General features: G+C 46.3%; 1 protein-coding gene across 2 annotated transcripts in view; it reads right to left on the bottom strand.

Annotated features, from left to right (window-relative positions):
• Positions 1-4,047: 4,047 nt before the first annotated feature.
• Positions 4,048-21,934, bottom strand: part of LOC126517416 (uncharacterized) — a 371,746-nt gene continuing 353,859 nt past the window's right edge. For both annotated transcript variants that reach the window (XM_050167135.2, XM_055064532.1), the window contains 3 exons: positions 19,112-19,172; positions 9,113-9,173; positions 4,048-7,330 (listed from right to left, as the gene is read on the bottom strand). In XM_050167135.2, coding sequence (XP_050023092.1) covers positions 7,160-7,330; positions 9,113-9,173; positions 19,112-19,172 — 293 coding nt within the window. In that variant the 3' untranslated portion in view covers positions 4,048-7,159. The remainder of the gene's footprint in view (positions 7,331-9,112; positions 9,174-19,111; positions 19,173-21,934) is intronic.

Raw genomic sequence — 21,934 nt, 5'->3', positions numbered from 1 at the left:
GTCCCTGAAACCTGCTACTCGGCCTAGGGAGTGGACCTACGGACTAGGCGTTGACTAAGGAGCATTTAAGAACGCGTTCATAAATTCGTTATTACTTTCATTATTAAATGTTCGTGCAAGCCGCCCTTGGAACAGGTGACTCTGCTAACTACCTAAGAAGCAAGTGGTGATTCTGTAGACAAAAAACAACTACGAAAGGGTCGACGAGGTGTGAAATCTTTCAGGCATGACACCAAAAACCGTAATCGAGGAAGTCGTTGATGTGGCCATTCAGTCTCATGATTATAGTGAGGGCACCGCTCAGTGGAGCTCACGCATGATGCAGCTGAGAATGGCCCGGATCCGTTGGTTCATTTGCTTTTTATCAACATAAGCACCATGAAGACATTTCTTTTTTTTTTTCAGACTAAGAAAAATGTCAGATTCTGTGACAGTACACAGGTTTGCAAATTTCTGGCAAACAACAATTACTGATCAGCTTAAAAGTGCACAAAACAATGCTTTGAACCAATAAAATCTAACACATTTCTACACTCTAAGAACAGTTTACACCCTTTGGCGTGCCCCTTCTGATAACGCGCGTGCCATTCGTTACTGGAAAGTTCCGGGCTCGCAGCGATAAAGAAGGGAAACGCATCAAGGCAGATGACGATTATTGTTGTGTGGCAGAAGGCGCACGCCAAAGGGTGTAAATTGTTCTTAGAGTGTAACGCATTACTCTTTTTACATCTGGCTTTTGCTTTTGACACAGTTTCGTTTATAGTTTTCTGTCGTGGATATTTGTGTAAACCAGTAATAATTCGTTATTTAGATTACTTCTGTTAAGACAACCTTTTGATATAATGAACGGATTTTCACGACCCTTCGAGCTAATTTTAACGGGAACCTACTGCATCTGGTATTTAGTATAACCAGGCGGCGGCACTGGCACGCGAATCTGAGGGCCAAAAAGTTGTGTAATTATACAGACCTGCAGTCAATTGTTTTCCCAAGAAGGGTTTCCAGAATTCCATAGCTCGCTGCGTACAGGAGCAACAATGCGCTGCTCAAAGCAGACACCAAAAATGTCTTCAGCAGCAATTCGAGCCAGGATTAACCCGATCCCGTAACAGGCAATTTTTCTGCATGCCTGCGCGACACAGTTTAGTAAATGGCAGATCTCAGACATGCAATGGGTTCCTGCGTCCGCAATTTCCTTCCCACTTATGATTTTTTCCTCGCATGCTTTCTGCCAGCCATTACTGGATAACCTACGTGTAATATGCCGGAATATGATACACATATCAAGACTAAAGGAAAGCAACCCAGCAGACTTGTTCGACTTCGAAAACCCTGAACTGTATTTTATTCAAAGCGATTCCTGCATCTAATACGACGCGCTGAGTCTACATAACGTTAGCTGCGCCATGTTGATGAATCTCCAAAGCATGTGTGACTGCCCTTGGTGCATTATAAATCGACATAGGATACAGAGACACGACAGAGGACACTCACAGCGATGTCGTTTCTCTAGGGACCACGAAGGGCTGAAAGGAGCACCAAATTCGAGAAAACCCTTCAGAAAAGTATTTCAACATTTATTAGCATTCTGTTATAAATTTTCAAAAAAATAAACAATGTCTCCCTTGCACAATAAGGTTGAAAACTCAATGGGATGCCACGATATTTCGTGGCACCTCCTTCACAGGAACGATATTTCAAACCAGCGATAGGCCACATCATTCCAACCAAAGGAATGTGCCGCAAACACTGACTCTTGAGCATGCATCATTAAAAATGTGCGCAGAAAGGAAATTACTTAAAGGAGTTGGTTAGGAAGAAAGTCAAACGTACGCGTACACTTCATTTTGACGCCTTTTTCGTTGTCCTACGTGCATTAGAGGGGCTCAGATCATCTAATTTGTCGAGAAGCAAGTGCCCCTTGAGACTCAGTTTTGTTAACGTAGTAGACCGCCGCTTATGTCATCCATGCATTATATGACCGGCCAGTGTATCCCATTTTTCTTGTATCTCAACCTGAATGTCAGCCACCCGTCGTTTTGTAAACTCATGTCTGTAATTTTCTGTACCACCGCTCGTTACACGGTATAGGTCATCCTACAAGAACGTACTTTCACTCACACGAAGCTTTTTATCCAAATATAACATTACCTCTGCGCTGGATAAATGCTAATTGCAAGCGGTTTCCGGTGCTCTGTTTGATTCAATCAATCAAGCCATCAATCAAACTTGGCAATATAACCTTGTTCTTTTCCCACAATACCTACGCCATAAAACTCAAAGACTGAAAGTATACAAAGGTTTATCACACATTTTATCGCTGCAATAATTCATACGCAGTGTAAAACAACCGAACTTCCAGAAAATGATGTTCACCGGGATAAAACACGGTGTACCGCAGCTGTTTCCGCCCTACAGCTAATATAAAATACTGATACCATAACACACAAAATCGCCCTTCACCCACGAATTACGACACCAAACGCGGCTCGTAGGCTTCACACGAACTGATCTCACACACGTCGGCCCGACTACGGCTGGTCGCAGTACTTGAATTATAGTTGGGTTGTCCTATACTATTCCAGTTTAAACAATACTCAACTTTTGCCTGGCTGCCTGAGGCCGTTTATCACGTAGTTCACATTGGAAAAAAAAACATCGATAAGACTGACGAGAACCATATAACGTACAGAGCGTGCTCGACCTATTTGGCGATGGTTCTCCAATGCGACCTTCAGTTCAATCTACTAGCTCAATGTTTCGGTGTCACGTAGTTCGCTTTCGAAGCCAACGTCCATATGCTAGAAAAAAGGTTGTCCTCCGAACGAACAGCGCAAGCGCGGAGGACGAGAATCTCGGACTCCCTGACGAAATAATTTTTAACGCTTAGCTTTCTTTGCCTCTTCTCCCAACTTTAGGGGCGCTGCCGTGATGGTCAGCAAAGGCCCCTGTCAGGCCCTTTTGCTTTTGCTCCTGTTTCCGTTCCTGTACAGAAAAAAACAAATAAAATCAAAATGAAAAAAAAAGATTGGTCTTGCCTTGCGCGCCGCTGTGTTTCTTGCAACACCACCAGATGGCGCTCGCCTCTGCGCATCCCGGCCGGCGCCGCCGCGGATCGGGGTGCGTAGTTTGCGCATACGGCACGTGCTGTGCCTGCTTTCCTATGGGACGAAAATGCATTTCCTGGGCTGTGGAGGTCACGTGTTGGCATGTGATAGTGTAAACATTACAAACGTCCATAGCCTGAAGAGAGCGCTTGGAGCTGGCGTCTCAACAGCGTACTGGTCACGTGTGTAGAAGAAGCGTGTAAACACCCGTCAGCAAAATGGCTCCAAAGCGTGCAAACCGGGCACGCAGGAAGCGTCGCGCGGAACGCAGGGAAACGTAGTGCAGACCGCGAATGCATGTATACAAAGTATACATGCAATTTTGTAATAATTAATTGAGTTACCTGCAGCCCCATAATTCAATTAAGGTTTAACACTGCTGCTACGATGCGATGTGCCTTGTGCGGCAATGATAACGCTCAACTCTCAGAGATTATGAACACTTACGAACAGCGTCTCAAGCAAACATGTCCCCTTGTGTGGTCTGTGGACTACGCAAACAGCAGTAGTGCAAGTAAGGTAACGTTTAACGTCAACCGCCACCCTCGTATTGGACTAAAGGCTGTATAAATTACACATTCCCCGCCAACATCACCGCTAATTATCGTCAATCACAGCAAACAGCATGCAAAGCCTCGCTTACATCGATTCCCACAGTGCGTGGGATCAGCACATTTTTTCTTTCATGTGCGTCCCTCGAAGGTGGCGGTTTTGGGCGTTATTTTCCCATCGTGTAGTTCTCGATCGCATCGACACAACGCCCGATACTTCAGCGAGGCATCCTGCCGGTCTATACGTCCCGCCCAAGTATAGCGAAAAATAATTGATCTAGCACTCGTACCACGAGTGTCCCGTCCAGCACGCTTGCGCCGTGTTCGACGAAAGCATATTATATAAGCGTGCGGGACGTGGGGGCGAATCATTGACGAGTTTCGGGAAGTGAGCCACTCACGATTTATTGATGCAAGGAGGTTCACGTGACAGAAAGAAGCACTAGAGCTACGAAGGACGCTGCATTGTCGGGTTCGGGGCTAATTTTGACCACCTGCGGTTATTTAGCGTGCACCTAAGTCAAAGTACACGAAGGTTCTTTTTGTGTTTCGCCCAGGAGTCACGGGGCGAAATTGAAGAAAATTCGGCCACCAAATTTATTAATCTAGCCCTCGACTTCTTCCTCAGCAGCGGAACGCCAAAGCCGTCGGTCCACCGCGGCTGGCGAGCGAGTCATCCGGGTAGCGAAGATAGGCCGCTGCGCTGATCGCGCTGGGCGTATCTAACCACGCTCATAGCAGGTAAACGCATTAGCGATGTTTGAGGATTCATTGGTTGTAAATCTAACCCAGTGTTACGTCCCAGAAGACAGTGGTTTATGATTGACGCTGCAGTGGGCAGCTTCGCAGGAACTTTGACTGCTTGGCAGTCGAGCGTTAAAGTTTGGACGAGTTGGTGCCGATTCATATCGATGGAGCTCGCGACGCAAACGCGCACTTATGGAATAAGGGAAAGGCTTTGACGTTCGCTAATATCAAGCTACAGCTGTTCTACGTACAGCAAGAGTCTACTCTAAACGCAACACGAATCCAACCATCGACGTCGTGGAAAGCAGCAGAACGTCATAGCAAACTGAGTCACAGCGTACTGAGGTCCCGAGATGCGTGAGCATTGCTGCGACAGCTGCATTGAGAGGTGTGAGCAACGGTTACTACAAATCTTACGGTATGAATTACGTGGCGCGTCTGACAATATCGCTTACTTTTTTTTTGTCTGTCGTCTGCACGCGGCCGCTCAAAAGAACTTGATCACGCGTGCACAAGACTTTCCGTACAATGCCCTAGGAAGCTACACAGACAACTTGTCGTTTCGCAGGTCCTTTAGTTGTGACACTAACAAAAGTGGCCGAACGTCGCATGATTCAAGAACCGATTTGTACATTGATGTCAAGTTTCTAAGCCTTCGAATTCCCCAGTCACAACTGTAAGATATACGAACTAATACGTTCGGTCAAGCCTTCCTTAGTCTCTTCTCAATAGTTTGTGCTACCTAATAATCGAACCGCCTTCCATACGTTTGCCGTAAACATTCTTACAGAAGCCATAGTTCTTGCATTAATTCCTAAAATTTTGATAACGGTACCGTGAGCTTATCCGCCTATAGGTCTACAAATAAAGTGGTTCACTAGGTCGCGGGTTCAATCCCGGCTGCTGCGGCGGCACCATTGGGATGGAGCGGAATAATATATATGATAATTATAACAAATAAAGGTTCAACAATGTGTTGACGGTAAAAAAGAGAAGGTCGACGTATATGGTGGTTGAAATGATTGCATCATTAAATGTTGATTATATCTCTAGTCTATCTCTTCGGTCTCTTTAGCATGGTCGGTATTTACTCATTTCATATTTTATTCCTGTCGTACTTGATTCGCAATTACTTCGAACTCGTCTTCTTTAGCGTCGACGCTCAACTGAGCCTCCCCCCCCCCCCCCTTTTTTTTTTAAGGAGGTCAGTTTGGCCGATCCCAGAAATAGCGCAGCCCAGAGGGCCATCTGGTTAATTTACGAGTATATTAGCGTTGAGTACGCGTATACCAGTAATTTAACCCACGCAACGACTAATTCTTCCTTCTTGTGGACACTTCCGAAGCCTCCTTTGAGGCACCACCGTCTCGTAATAGCTTTGCCTAGTCCAAGCGGATTCACTGCATTTGACAAGAGCACGCCGTAAGCGGCTTCGCCTCAATACAACTATATTTACGGCGGTGCACCCTTTACAGGGATAAAGCGCAATGTGGTAATTCAATGCGGAAGCATTTCCACAACTTACTCAACGAGAAAAACCGTCCGTCCGTCACGTAACACGATCGCTTTTCAAGCTAGAGCCCGTAGCAACGACAGTATTCACCTTCGCGGTGACGCTCGCTTCCACACAAACGGAGCGGCGAGAACCCAGCGCTCACGAAGCTCTCAGCACGCCGCACTCTGCCCTATTCGCAGGTCGCCTTCAAGATAAGGGCCTGCGCGTATCGCCTCAACGCGAACTAAACGGCGAGTACACAACGCACACGAAGCTATCAGCAGTCAGCGCTGTCTGTCCCCATCGCAAATCGCTTTCAAGATATGGCCCGCGCGGCCGCGCCATACGCTGCCGACGCCGGAGTACAGTTGATTACGGTTCATGATGGTTCCACGCGGATGGATAAGGCGCTAAAGAGCGATAACGGCTTATAAAGGTCGTAACGTCATAAGCACTCCTCGCGCAGCCACCTGCAATAGTTTGCTTGCGTACTCAAGTCATCTTGCACCGCCGTCCGCAGCAGTACGTGTCGCAGCAGCGCTGTCGTTTATGCTGGTCGGATCAAGTTTCATATTATTGATGACGACACCGGGCTGCGCGGAGATGTGCAAGTGGCACAACGCTTATGCACACCTAGACAACTCCCAGGGAAGCTTCGGCGTGAATTGTTTTAGTATATCAGCGGGTATTACGCTTGTATTGTAAACATTAACTACTCAGTGGCTCATTATCGTTTCCTGCGGGCACCGCCAAGGCGCCTTCCAGCCACCATTGCACAGCACGCGGCCTGCTTAGTCCAAGCAGCCGCGCTCCATTTCCCCAAGGTATGCCGTACGGCGGCTTTGCCTCAGCATGTCTGTAACTACGGCGGTGCACCCTTTACAGGGGTATACTACTTCCCGGGTAATCTTTTACTCATTGGCTCTAATTACGCCCACGGAGTTAATTTTACTCAGTCTGAAACTGATTCTCGCTTCTTATATCGTTGACTCCGAGATTTTCCGTACCGCTTAAGACTTTCTACTGTGCTCTAGAAGCGCAATTGCGGTTTTTGTTCTGGAATTTATTGCAAGATACCCAGATCCCGGATATCTAAACCCGCGTAAGTCAGCTAAGCATACATTGTGCTAAAAGAACCAGAGCTTGTAAACTTAGATTTAGGTGCACGTTAAAGAACCCCAAGTTGTTGAATCGCTGGTCAATGATAGACAAGATTTCCCAGATGAAGAGCTTCGTGGCCCTGGCCCCCATATTCGCAGTCACTGTGGTCCGTAGCCGCTGCCGCAGTCGGAAGGGGGCGCCGCTGTGGACTTGGCGGCCGTGTCCCGTGCCTTGGCCGACATGAGTGAGCGGATGGCGCGTGCTCTGAGCTCCAGCTCAAGGATCTCCATCTGGGCCGCAGTGCACATGCTCGAGATGTCGCGGTACTCCTGCAGAAAATTAGTCACTTTGCTTTACAGATTGACGTCATCCGTCCTATCTTATAAAGCCTTGTGGAGGCATTTGACTATTCACTTATGTCGGCAAGCATTGTCGATTGTTCCTGCAACGCTATTGTTGTGCTATTGTTGTGCAGCGCTATGTTGAAGTTCGGAAACCTTTTCCCTACGTATTCTAAAATGCCTCTCCACCACCTTTCACGACATGAAAAATTTATTTATTTATTTATTTATTTATTTATTTATTTATTTATTTATTTATTTATTTCCTATCCTGTGAGCCTTATCGGGCTGTTACACCATGGATGTTTATATTAAAAAAGGAAATAAGCAAGTAAATTAAAGCATACAGTCTAGAGTAGTAGAAAACTACAGTTTTAGCTATATACGGTGTGTCATGAAGAAAGCTTCCCAGTTGAAAAATAATTATCCGTGGTTTGGGAGCCAATCCCACCATCAACGCCTTTCCGGGGAGATCATTCTACCATGCGAGCTAATCAGGGGGGTACCAGATCGCAGGGCGATGCCGAAATGATCAAGGACTCTAAGCACAGCGACACTGAACATGGCGAATCAATTCTCTGGAAATCAGCATGCAGGCGGACGAATGCAAATTATTCTCATGCAGATCACTATTTCCCGTTTCGCGACACGTCTACCCAGCCTCCTGCTTAACTCATACGGTCAAGCGACCGCCCCGGAAAAGCATTACTGCAAGGTTCGATCTCCGGACCAGGACGAATTTCGCTTTAACTGGACCGTATACAAGATAAATATGGTGACAATTTGTCGCCATATTTGTCACCATAGAAACCTTTGGTGCTAGGGCGCACATTAGCTCCCTGGCACTTTCCGCTAATTTACCGACAAACACTCGATTTCCTGTTTGATTACCTTCAAGCATGTGGCTTCCTCTAAACCCTGTAGCTGTAATTCCGACTACATATTTCGTATATAAAGCCAGCGTTGCGGTCAAAACAATCCACATTATTCGGACAAGCCGGACTAAAATACCAAATCAAGATATCAAGTTGCGTAATGTTTTCTTTTTTTTTCACTGTATTCTTCCCTCATTTCCCCCCTTCATTTTCCGTCTCTTCCTTTTTGCAGTTTACTAAGCGAGACAACACTTCTACGCCGGCAAAACTCTCTGTTCTAAAACAACATTTTTCTCTCTCTCAACTGCGAAGCCTTCTCTTGAGAAACACGCATTGGTTTCACGCTACCCTCTCGGATAGATGACAATTCTTCATTTCGCTTAACTTTCTCCACACTTATCTTCGCAGAACTGATTTGTCATATCCCCTCTCCTTTTCATATCGACTCGAGAAACTGTTTGACAGCGCCGCCTATCGACTGAAATAGTCACTGCTTTTCAATGACAATTCACACGGATTTCTGAAAGATAATTTTGCGACGACAAACTCTCGGGCTCTAGTGCACTGAAGCGAACGTGTGCGGCATAGAACCATATTTAAAGTACTCGTAGTAGCCACTTCCATAAAGCGCAGTGCCTCCTTCAATTGAAGGACAGCGCTGGGCTCCTTTCAGACACCACACTAAGATAGTAGAGCCCCTTAAGTAAGATTGTTCACGTTCTCTAGTGTTGAAAACACGCATCGAAAGAAGCTGCAGTAATTTATCCGAAACTAAGCCTTACCAACTCGACCAAGTCGCAGTTTTATTGCGCATGCCAAAAAGTACAAAACGCGATTGTACTGGTGTTTATGCATTTATTCGCCTACAAGCCCATGCTGTGCACCATAGCTTTACCTGTTCGATGCTGCTGTTTTTCTGCGCTCTCTGAGACAGGATGCCTTGAAGACTGCGATCGCTGGAACACAGAAGAAAAATAAAGTTTGCGAGCCGCCTTAGCTGAGAAGTCAGCTTGAAAAGAAGTTATGACCTACTATTGGGAAAGGGAATGGGAGCAAAGAGTGAGAGACAGAAAAAGAAGTGATGATGATGAGAACTAAAGTGGTGGTCTGAATAAACACGAACAACGTAGTACCTTTAAAGAGTCAAATCGAGGTCACTCATACACAGGAGTTGGTTGAAAGCATTTAGAGCATCTAGCCAACGACGAGCGTCCGGCCAATATCCGAAGAGAACTTTTCCGGACAAAAGTTGATGGTTAAAATGTTACAAATGCACAGCATGCCACGGGTAGATGCACAACACGTGTTCTGTAGCTTCAGGTATTATTCCGCACTCCTCGCAGTCCTGGCAGTTTGAAAGGCCGATATGCTTCAAGTAACAACCAGCGAATGACGATCCTAGTCGTAACCTGCGCACCAAACTCGCGCGAGTTCTCTTTATACTGGGCGGTAACTACAGCTGCAAGTCTTGGTCGACTCCACGCAGAGAGCGATGAGTGTGATTCGACGGCACCCCATCTCAGATAACGTTATCATGGCAATAGCTCAGGGGAGCTGGAAAATCTTGGCTACAGCAAATGGTCTCCGCGCTAGCACAGGTGGACGGGGAAATACGTGCGGGAATCGTAACTACCCGAGCTAGACGAAAATAAATCTTCAGTAAGCGTTCTCGCGCCAATAAAAGATAGATGCAATGAGTGATGCACACGCTACATGCCAACATCGGCTCCGTCAACCTCACAGTAACCAGGACATGTCGAAGGCCATGTTTTTGCCGCGATGTTTTGGACATCAGCTGTTGCCTATCATAGTTCGGAAATGCGATAGCCGAGAAAGCTCTACTTTAGAACGCATGGCAAGCTCCCCTGGCCTGATGCTTTTCCGTCTCCATTTTCTCTTACATTTCTGTCCCTGCAGTATACCTGGCCCACAGGCAAGGAACAGCGATAAGGATCCACATGACCGGCGATTCTGTTGCTGTTCACACATCGCGCGCAGGTGGTGGCGCGACCTTGTAAGGAAACACATACTGCTACAATGAGCACTCGATTAGGAAGTAAGTCTCGAGATTCAGAACGTCGACATTTCAAGTGCCCTAACACCAGCTTTAAGACAGTCATTGTAGATGAGAAAAATAGAAGCACTTAAGTGCTTAAGCCTCCAAAAAAAAAATACTTTTTCGCATTCTTTTTGTTATGATTCGACTGTGTTTACCTGTTGCCATGTTTTCGTTTATGCATTGGATGCATTCGCAGCTCCTGCTCTGGACATTACAGTAAAACAAGCTTTACTAATACGAGTGCAGTACTCATCCAAAGTTCGCCTTGCGTATCGTTTTCAGAATTCTCTCTGTGCTTAGTGCCAATATATTTTTTTTTTCACCGGTCCCACTAGGTCTGACTCGGCTTTCTCATCTGACTGCACCACAAGAGGTTCATCCGGCAGGGCTGCTTGTCCAATTCCCAGCCAAAGCGATAGTCATTAGTGACGAAACGAATAAGGGAATCACTCAGAATCCCGAGGCGGGAAAGAGAAGGACAGAAGCGCACGAAAAAATCGAGAGAACAAGCTGGCGACCAGAGGGAGCGAACGAAGAGGCCCTTGCTGAGACAGAGAGAGAGAGAGAGAGAGAGGCGACGACGAGAGCGATAGCGGGAAGAGATAACAGAGGGACATAGTCGCCGGGATGAAAATTTCGCAAAACTGCGGCGATGTCGGTAGATGGGTTGCGCAGCGAGCTGGCGGTGGAAACGCTCGCCTGCCGCGTCAATTTTACGGCGTTAAGGCTGCGAACTGGAGAACAAATCCGTACAAGAAAAAAAAGAACAGAACGAACGTACGGACGAAAAACGGGAATGGGGCTAAGGGGAGGAGGAAGGGGGCGGGGGGAGGGTGATCAGAAGCTGAACTCAAAACGACGCGACGTCTCAAGGGGGCGTTGAAGAGACGGGGACGTTAAGGGTGTCTGCGCGCGGGGGGGGGGGGGGGGGGCGTGGGTAGGTGGTAGGGGCATGTGGGGGAGGGGGGGCTACGGGAACAGTGAAGGTGCGCGTGTGCGCACGCCGCGCTACGCACAGACGTTCTTCTTGGTTTACAGGTCGCGAGAGAGATGGAGGGTTGAGAGTAGATGTGCACTTGGACAACTAAAGCACCGAGAAAGTATATAGTGCAGGTATATGGCACTTTCAGCCCGGGTAGAAAAGGGGGGCACAGGAGGGAGGGGGGCGAGCAGATGGGGAACGGTGTTAGAGCCGAATGGAGCCGCACTGGATGGTGAAAGGAAGCAGGAGCGAGAAAGACGGAGGTGTTTAGAAGGCGTGCGGAAAGGGGGGGGGAGTGTAGGAGGATGGGGGGGGGAGGCACCGGCATCGCCAAAACTACCGGGGAAACATTTTTGCCGCGCTTACACTCCGTAATGAGCGTTTATGATATACAGTGGAACGGCCGAAGGAGGAGGTCGGCTCGCACCCCACTGTGCGGACGGAAAGAAGTTTTGGTAAAGTACAACGGCAGTCGGTTGCAGAGATGTAAGGGGGGAGGGGGGGGGGGGGGAGAAGCGGTTTTGGCGCGCAGTCAGGAAAACGCGGAGCAGAGAAGCGTACTCGTGGAGTTGGGTTGTGTGTGGGGGGGTGGCAGGTTGTGCCTTGCGAGAAACGTTGAAGGCCGGGGAATGCGAAAAAGTTAGTCTGTTTGGTCTTTACGGTTTTTCGCTCCGCCGCCGGTCTTTCGTTCCTTACCGGCGGGCGCACCGGCGCGACGACGGGGGCTAATTTGGCGGCGGACGCGAAAGGGGCGCTTGCGTCTGCGGGAGCTGCGGGTTGCGCGCGGACCGAAATTCGAGCGCCTCGCGAGCGCGCTCTCTCTTAATTGTCGAGGCGAAATTAGGCAATGCGCGCAGGCGCCGACTGCGGAAAGAACGCACGGGACAGACAGACGGAACCGACTCACGCACATTCGCGCGCCAGAGTCGTTGCTTCGGAGGAGAACACTTAGGCTCGCTTCGGCGGCCGCACGGCTCTCTTTTACGGAGCAGCGAGGAAAAGAAACTCCGCGGGCCCGGCGGCCGGGTAAATCAGCGAACTGGTGGCTAAGAGGAAAACGTTTTTATAGGCATAATCGACGCCTCTGCTGCTCAGCTCTCTCACTCCCACACACACGCACACACATTCGTACGCTCTATCAAAATTGCCGCGCGGCTGCCTGTTCACCGCCCGAGCCACTTAAAAGGGGAGGACGGCGAGGAAATTAGAGACGCTGCGAGATTAGGTAATAAACCTACCGCACGGTGCGCGGCTGAACTGGTCTGTCCTTTATTATAGAATGCAGCAGCGTCGCATACTGCCACGTAGACGTGCGGCTGGCTCGAGGGAAACGAATGTTTCAGAGACGTGCGATTATTAGGAAACACGAATCTAATGCTCCTCTGTTTCGAGCGGTGACATACGATCCGGAAAGTTAACGATCAACTCCTTCCAATATTCGATTGTGCACGAACACGTAAGGTTTCGACGATTACTAAACCCTGACTATGACGGTGATGCACGCTTGAAGTTCTTTGGCCACTTTTGGCTAAATGGACATTCGATTATCGCTGCGTGTCGAATTAAATAAAACGGATAATCTTTTAGCGCGTTTCGTTCCAGATATATTTGCTTATAGGAGGCGATAGATATTTGACATTCGATTGGATGTTCCCATTCCGTTTGGGCTTGTATTGGTATTCGCTTAGATTGGGATACTAAACTATACTTGGACTACAACAAAATTTTCGCAAGCTCGCACCAAAGCGTTGAAACAAGGTATATGGTGGGGGTGGTGGGGGGGGGGGGGGGCGGAGGGCGATGCACCTACACATGACCTTTGAGCTCCCCACGAACAAGAATTACAATTCATCGGCCTAAAGTCGGTATTTCAGCAATATGACGCGTGTAGGCGCTTTTGTTTCCGCAGAGCTCAATCAAGCGAAATCAACTCTCAATTCCTGGGCACAGCACTAACAAATGGTAAATGAATATTTTACTGAGACTCGGTCTTGCCTAAATCAGTATAAATTATATGGACTAAAAGGAAGCTCAATAACAAACAAAACCTAACCATGCGACAGCATACTTAGATCGTGATAACTGTGACGTCACAACACCTCCGCGTGCGTGCGGTACGGGCGACCTTGCATGTTTACGCGGTGGCTGTAAGGCAAATGCAGGCCAACACCTTCCTCACCCTCCACTTCTTCCGTGCCCGCTACCCCGCATCTTATTCCCCCTTTTTGTCCGGGCGGTGGGGGTGCCCTGGAGTTATTTCACGTTACGCTAGAGTGTCAGCGCCCACCGCCTGGACAGAGACATTATCCCAACCATGAATAGCTCGGAGGCTGTGCTAACAAGCAAAGGATCAGCAGGCGCCGGTACGGCGGACCCGTGACATCGCCATGGCCATTGCAACCCTGGACTAAGGGTCCTACCCTTTTCTTTTTATTCTCTAGGTTATTTCTCTCTCTCTCTCTCTCCCTCTTTCTCTCGTATCTCTTACGAAGATGCGATTTCAGGCACACTGCCACGCACTCATGTACGCTCAACATACCTCGAGCTTTATATGAGATACCTCCAAAGTGGGTGAAGTCCGCCCATAATGCCATAAATGCCACCGTCTTCCAGCACAGCAGCCCGATGCTCCGAATATTAGGCCAAAATCGCATGCATGCTGCTCTCGCACAAGATAGGCTCTTCGTAACGTCTGGCGCGTGCGCCACGCGTCAGTGCCTGGCATTTCTCCCCTCATGACAGCTAGCGCTTCGAGGCGTTGTGCTACTGCACTGCCTTCCGTATCGGCCCATCTTCTCTGTCACCTCCATATTTGGTGACGTTCGCCTGTAATGCAAACGCACTAAAAAGGACGTGGACCAATATAACCGCCATTGAAGCATCACCAGAGCAATGATAAGTAAGGGAGAAATTTAAGCATTTTATTTATAGTGGAGAAAACAGCTTTCCGATTCATTGATAGCCGCGAAAGGAAAGAGTGGAATGAAAGTACAAGAAATTATATCACGCCAACAAGGACCTTTGTAAGAAAAACACAGCAGCACTGTTAGCCAGCACTGTAAACCAATTCACACCCTTAAGGACTCTTAAAGGCCCAAGTTGGTCTACAACTTCCATAAAGGGTGTAATAATGCTAGTTATATACAGCAAGCACCTTTAAGGATGCAAATCTGTTAACGGTGTCACAGCGGTTGAAAGGGAATGCTAGCGCGTATCAGCCCGCGGCAGCGAAAAAGATGCACCGGCAAGCATTTCGACCGCAATAGAGCACCGCAGCTCAACTTGCGGACGCAACGCTGCACTAGGCTGCAATTATGGTGATTAAGTAAATGTTATAGGTAATCAAAAGCAGAAATATTGGAACTGCAGTAATTTGGCACAGGAACGTCACAGAAATTTTCAGACACTTTCCACTCATTCACTTCTGACTCGCAGTTTGTGTACCTTGAGCATCAACCGAAATTCGAACACGAAATTACTGATCAAAGTTCTCGTTCCGCGTAATCACTGGGACGGCTGACTTGTAATTAGGCTGAACTAAGCCACTGCTACGAATTCACACGAACCTCGAAACGGAACAACGCATTTGAATTGCTTTCAGCATGCTCGCGTTTTAGTTAAGACGTGCTATCGACACGTCTAACAGCTTTTAAAACTTTGAGTCCTCGTTGTGTATGCCTATCTTGTATTAACGAGATTACCCTGCAATAGCGCGCAACAAGCAATGAAACCACACGATGGCGATCAGAAAGAGCGACAAGCGACGAAGTATTTAGCCCAGCGACATGTGAGGAGTGCGGAAGATGAAATGAAGTGTGCCGCCTTTATTAGGTAATACGCCGACCTCTTTTCTTTTTTTTCTCGAAAATGTTGCCCTCATTTAGCTGTCAACCTGTATTCGAGACCAAATAATCTCGATCTACATTCGTGAACAAAGCCAGAAAGAGAAACCAAGCTGATGGAGTTCCTTCGTCGCATCCGCCGTAAAGCCAGTCTGGAGATTATCCAGACCGGCCTTGAGATATGCTGCATATTCAACGCACTCGACGACACCGAGGACCACATCATTTTGGGCGCAGAAGAGTCCTGCGAAGTATCCTACGAGGGCGACTTCTCTGGCAATTCCGAGGAAGATGCAGCTTGTGGCATCGACTAGCGAAATCTGCTAGTCGAATTTACGGTACATAAAGGCGTTCCGTATTTAAAGTTCTTCGTTTTAAGTAAAAATATATAGGTCGACCTATATACGAATTGTTATTTTTTTTTATTTCTCAGCTAATACAATGTATAGGGTTCGACTTATATTCTTGTTGGACCTATCTTCGAGTAAATACGGTAGGCCACATCACAATACACTGCCCGGTTCCAAATACACAAATTGAAATGGGCCTAGCGTTTCAAGAGAAATTCCATACCGCTCTATATATTATTTTTATATTATTTCATATCTTCTGTAATCTTTCTGCCATACTTTGAAAAATTTGCCCCCTTTCCCCCACAGAAGCAATTCTGTCGGTCTTCACACTGGCACAGACTCCACGTTTTTGTTTTTCTTTTCTCGTTTCCCGCTCCTACTTGGACATCTAAAGATGGTGCTTAAAGCATGACGACGATGACGTTTTTCCGGCTCCGCAGTCGTTCCCGGCGCATTCAGCCAGCAAAAGCATAGCCTTCGAGATCTGCCTCTGTTATTAGGCGGAAACCGTCGCTGGCGTATGAATTTGAACACCACCTATTGGTCACTTCAAGCTTACATCTTTATGTAAACTTTGTAGTTGTTTGAATTTCTGCATTAATTTCTGCATGAAAAGCTGGTTTCTTGGCACAAATTTGCGGTATTAGAAAAAAAAAAACACCATACCTGACGGAGAAAAACAAAACTGCTGGCTTTTAATGGCTAGAGACAAGCGGCTTTAACCGGAGACTCAGTATTATTATAGCATTGCCATATGGAGTTTAACGCAATTGAAATTTATGAGGTAAAGCTACCACATTATGGAAGCCTTTTAAATTGGCCCCTCTCTCTCATTCAAACTCCCATTAAACGCTTAAACTGTATCGTTAGGGAAAAGAAGACCTAATATATCATACTGAAGGTCATCGAATTATGGCACGCGAAACTTTAAAAATGCGTGGGAAATCAAGTAAGAAGACAAAATTGTGACAATGCGTTAACGACTCCTTATCGCCGCAACAAAACGATATGATTATGCAGAAAGCAATTGTTCGGAGCTACAAATATTTTAAAAGTACTGACTGTTGGGCGTGTTGGTGATCCATACTCAAGGAAGAATGGCGCAAACGAACAGAGACTGCGCTTGTCCGTGCTTCTACCTCGTCCCAGTTCGTTTGTGCCATTCTTCCTCAAATACTTTAAAGCGGACACGACAAATATTTCCCACAACAGTCAAAAACGCACCCTTTACCCCTTTTACGTCAGCTCTGCAAATGTTTCATTCGGAAAATGCTCTTTCAATTTAAAAACCATATGTTTTACTTTATCTTGTCTGATTTAAATGCTCCATCGGGCACAATATACAAAATTGCACGCAGAATCTTTTTTTTTTTCTTTTTTTGCAGAGCTGGGGATATGTGAGTTCGCCGCTTATCATGTCTAAAATTTCGCTGCCTTCTGCAAGATCTTCAAATCGTCAGAACACAATTCTGAGACCGACCGGGCGCTAGAAGCTGGCTTTTAATTTGTAACGCAATGCATGTTATCCAAACGGCTTGAGGGGCTGCATGGTATGAACAATATTGTATTTCTCTATAGTGAAAATTGAAATCGCAAGTTTGGGCGGGACCAGCCGCTGTGGGTGCAGGTTCCAGACGAAAGATGGCGCTACGTGGCCACGCTCTGTGAATGTTCGTTCCATGAGTCGCTCGCCTGCCGCTTTAGGGGAGTTGCCTTCGTGGACTTGTTTTTATAACTTGCTTCCTAAGATTCATTTTCCGGTCAAGGGGCTCTAAGGTGCCGACCTTCCACGATTCCTTGTATACTGTCACGGGTCTTGCTTTTTTGCCGGTAACCGTGTATCGCCGGATTATCACTGTCATCCGAGTTACCGTTCGGCGCAAGACGCGCCTAGTGTGTCCGAAATTTCGTAGATGTTGTCACTTCTACAGCGAAAGAGCCCTGTCTAATCCGATTGCGGGCTAAACGCGAATTCTCACCGCTATCGTTGTGCTTTGAGTGTTGCTTGTGTGCGTATTTCTTTTCTTTTTTAAGGGGGTAATAATTGGAGGGAGGGGCACATTTCCGACCAATGGCAATGCTTGCTTCATCACCATCAAAACCCAGTGAAATACTGCAGCATTTGCGGTGTGTTTGGGAGGAAGATTTAGCTCGAGAGCTCCTATATGAATGTAAAGAGGAGAAATCACTGCTTTTTGAGGGCTGTAAACTCTGTAAACAGAAAGAAATAGCGCAGCACTGCGAACTCCACTATGTAGTCCTTCTGAAAAAAAAAAAAAGATCTAATGAATTACGCAGTTTGTGAATATCAGTTTTAGGAAGCTAACCTAATTGGCTTCATAATTTCATGTAAATTGTCGATGAATGTGTTGATTGTTTCCCATTATGTGACATACTTGCAAGAACACTAAAACAATCTGCGAGGTTTGTCTTCCTCTTCTTCTTTTCTGAGTTTGTGGCGTTGTGAACGCGTTTGCTTTGTATTTATTTATCTATTTTCACGAATCTTTGAAGAAACATAGAAACCTCAAATAGATATAGGCTTTCAACGGCAGCTGGAATTAGTTTTCTCAAAGTAGGCTATTTGAATTCTCACCACAACAGTTCTGTGTATATAAAATCCCGAAGCATTTTTTGTTTTTCACATTTCCTTTTGCCCGCTCGTGCTTCCAGTGTAGGGGTCACTGCCCCGTCAAGCCGCTCGCGGCAGCAGCTTCTGTGGCCTTCTCTGTGCTTGCATTGTTTCAATGAAATACAAACTTACTTACATTTATTAATTATTTAAGATCCATGTGCGGGCTCTGTCGATGTTCATTAGTAGAATGTTGCGCCGTGCACCTAATTAATTGTATGGCTCAAACTATCCTAGGCCCGTTAGGTTATACATGCGCAGATGGAGGACTGCTTTTTTGTTTGTTTGTTTATTTCTTTCAAAATTCAGGATGCATAGTGAGTATTTCAGTACAGTATTTAAAGTTTTACCACCCAGCAGAAACCTAGTGTACTATATAGCATTGGGATTACAGTGACCACAAGAAATTCAAAACAGTTCCGAAAACACGTTAATTCACTCAAGCTTATAGTAAATCAACGCTTTTGTGTAAACTGATGTTACATTATAGGCTTGCAATGACATAGAAAAACACAACACGGGAAATTTAGGCTTGCTTGCATAATTAGCTTACGTTTCCACAACAACAAGACGGTCACACTCACCCTGACTTGATAAGCGATAAAAGATCTTAAAACAAAAAGGCCGGTGCTGTCACCGCTTCGAAGTTTCCCCTCAGCTCGCACTGACGTCACGAATTTAACAGCGTCTAATTGGGGTGTAGCTGATGATAGTGAACGACGATCTACACAGTATTTTAAAAGACCCAAAAAATTGAAGCTGATAAGTTTCTAAGACTTTTCTTGCGCCAACACGGCTCAAATATGAGAAAATGCTTTGGAAGCTGTGACGTCAAACTGACGTCACGGAGCGGAGATTACGATGCAGAACGTTAAGGAAAAAAAAAAACAGAGTTCGGCCTTACCTCAGTCAACAATAATAAACATTGCTTCTTGCCAAACATATGCAAATAAAGTTTAGAGAAAATATTTACAGAGTTTAAACTCTTTTAGCGTTTCTTTTTAACGTCCCTTTAAGACTACCCACCTCGACGGCTGCAGGCCGGCGCCGTCCTTTGAGTTCGATGTCCACAACTTCACGAGCGGATCTGCGTCAGAAAGAGGCAGGGACAAGCGTAAGGTACGATGGAACGAAGCATTTCCGTGCAACTTCAATACGCCGAGCAGAAGAGCCGGTCATGCAACGAACACGTAAGGTGCGATGCCGCACGAGTCCATGTTCGCGAAATTGAACTGGGAGAAGTGGATGCTAGGACCAGCTAATGAAGCAACAGAGATAAAAATGACACATTCGGCCTACAAGGATCTATTTTTGCTTGAGCACATCAGCGAAAGTAATTCTCCGACCACCGAAGCTCGCTGATATCTTAATTATGTCTAGAAGGAAAAAGGACGTTCAGCTTACGAGGTCACAAAGCATGCGCTACACTCCGCGCCGCTGACTGCACGTCACGGCCTAGCTTAACCTGACCTAACCTATCCTAACCTAACCAAACCGTACTTCACCTAACTTTATCTAAAATAACTTTAGCTGAACATTACCTAACCTTACCTGCCTTACCTAACCTATTAGGTTAGGTTAGGCAACGTAAGCCTAGCCTAGCCTACCTAGCCTATAACCTGCCTATTACGCTATGGGCTTCACAGTACATGGCGTGCAAGCACTTGTTTGAACTCGAAGGTCATTTTTATTGCTAAGATAAACAAACATGTATTTAAACCATTGCTTGCTGGAACGATTCAGTGATTTGGATGAAAACAAAAAAAGCTGTCAATTAATTTGGTTCGTCACGTCGATACGGCGTATTATTTAACAATCCAAAATCATAGAAAGTAAAAAAGTGAACTTACTATAGCTCTGTAGGAGTTTCTCGACATATGTGGAGCAGTTAGTGAGTTTAAGTAACAATAAAATTATGCAAACAAAATTAAAGGACTTTTCCCAGGAAATACGTAAAACTGCACGTATGTACAATTAAATACAAAAAAATCACGAAAACAAAATAATAGGTCAGTCCTAGAATATATTCGTAAATGCACTCAAAGTTGGAAAAAAGTAATGATAGGACCGAATGAAGTTAAACAACGAAAGCGAGAACGAAACAACGTTTAGATTAATAAAATATGGCTGTTGCGAGTCAGAAGATATTTTCAGTTGCTGCAAGGTACGTAAACAAGAGTTACGTTGCAATACAGTAAGTGGTACAATCGGTAATCGAATCGGTAATAGCACAATTGGTAATGGAGTACAAAGCACCCACAAGCGATAAATGTTGCACTTGTCATAGAAACAGTGACTTTGGAATGCTTCCAAGTACTGCACAATTAATCAAAAAAGGAAAGAAGTATTCAGGTGAAAGCGGGCCTTGTCAACCTGGTGGGCACAGTTTGTTCCCAAAACCGGAACATAAGTAGGCTTTACACAAGCAATAAAAATATTTAACCAGTTACATGCAAGTGAGCTGTATTAAGTAGTGTCCAGATATAAGAAGGGGGAAAATGTGCAAAATAGTCCAAGTGGGAAACGAAAGCAATGATTACGAGTGGATTTATTGTCAAAACTTGAGAGAGCAGAGAGGCACATAGTAAGATTATACACAAAGTAAAAAAATTGAATGATAGGCTCCCATGCCCCAGCGTCTAGCCGAAAAAAAATAGTAGAAAATTAAGAGAACGACAAAATGCACGTAACGTGCACGAAAATACGCTTTCTCAATTTGAAGTGGAGGCAGTGCCCGTCTGCTTCTCACAAAAATCCAAGAAAGAAAAACATTCAATATTTACCGTTACAGCTCTACAAACGAGACTCTAGGGTGCGGCAGGAATACTGGCAGAATATTTACGCGCACCAACGCGACCATCAAGCAAGTATACATTGAAACGTAACCAAGCACTTGTAGCACCATCGACGTCGAAGAAGATGAGGAGAACGGCAGCTGGCTAGGGACATTGGACTGTTTAGGATACAAGACAAGACAAGACAGGCCATTGCTTAGGAAAACGAAAGGGCGCGCGTGGCTCAGATCACGCGCGGCCGGGGCGAGGGCCAGTAGATTGATTCGCCGAGGAATGAACGTTAGGTAGAGCCTTCTGCTCAGTAAAAACATGCTCCTGTTTATTGTGGCTCATCGTCATCACTGATATTGCACAGCCACGTACTCTTCGGTACACACAAAGAAACCTGGAAGCTTTCTTAACTTTTGTAAAGCTCCCGTGTACGCAAAATTCGGATTACCTCTTAAATGTAACTCTTAAATATATCTCTTAAGTATTAACTCTTAAATGTCAGCTCTGAAAAATCAGAGGACACCTAAGCACTTCTTATGAGTTGTGCATGCGAAAGCATTATTGCCCAATTGAACGCCGCTGAGCGGTCGTTCAAGTTATGAACTCCTCGTAGGCAAGCGAGCGCGTTGAGAATATTGGCGCGTTTTGATTTGGCCTTACCGAAGCGCAGTTGGAACGCAGGCCGAGAGCTTGCGCGGTCAAAGAACACGCGAATAACACAGGCTTCCGAGAGTGAGAGGGAGAGTGACCTGGCGTCGCGGCAATGCCCTCTCCCCTCATGCGACACCTGGCGCGCTATGGCTGTCGTTCCCTTTCACCCGCTCTGCTTCGTCAAGGCGCAGTCGTGACGTGGCATCGCAGACAATAAAATCTACATTCCGTTTCACTGCTACAGACCACAGACGACGGCTTGTTCGCTCAACGGGTCATTCGAGGCTCTCGCATCAAAAATGTGAGCTCTGGGGATGACGTTTATGACAGCCTTGCACCTATGCAGACGTTCAGGAAGTGGTCGCGTATGCCTGATAGTCACGCGAGCGACGCCGTAAGTCGTCGTCGGACC

The sequence above is a fragment of the Dermacentor andersoni genome, chromosome 11, assembly GCF_023375885.2.
Source record: "Dermacentor andersoni chromosome 11, qqDerAnde1_hic_scaffold, whole genome shotgun sequence".
NCBI lineage: Eukaryota > Metazoa > Arthropoda > Arachnida > Ixodida > Ixodidae > Dermacentor > Dermacentor andersoni.
This window is presented reverse-complemented; position numbering and strand designations above follow the sequence as displayed.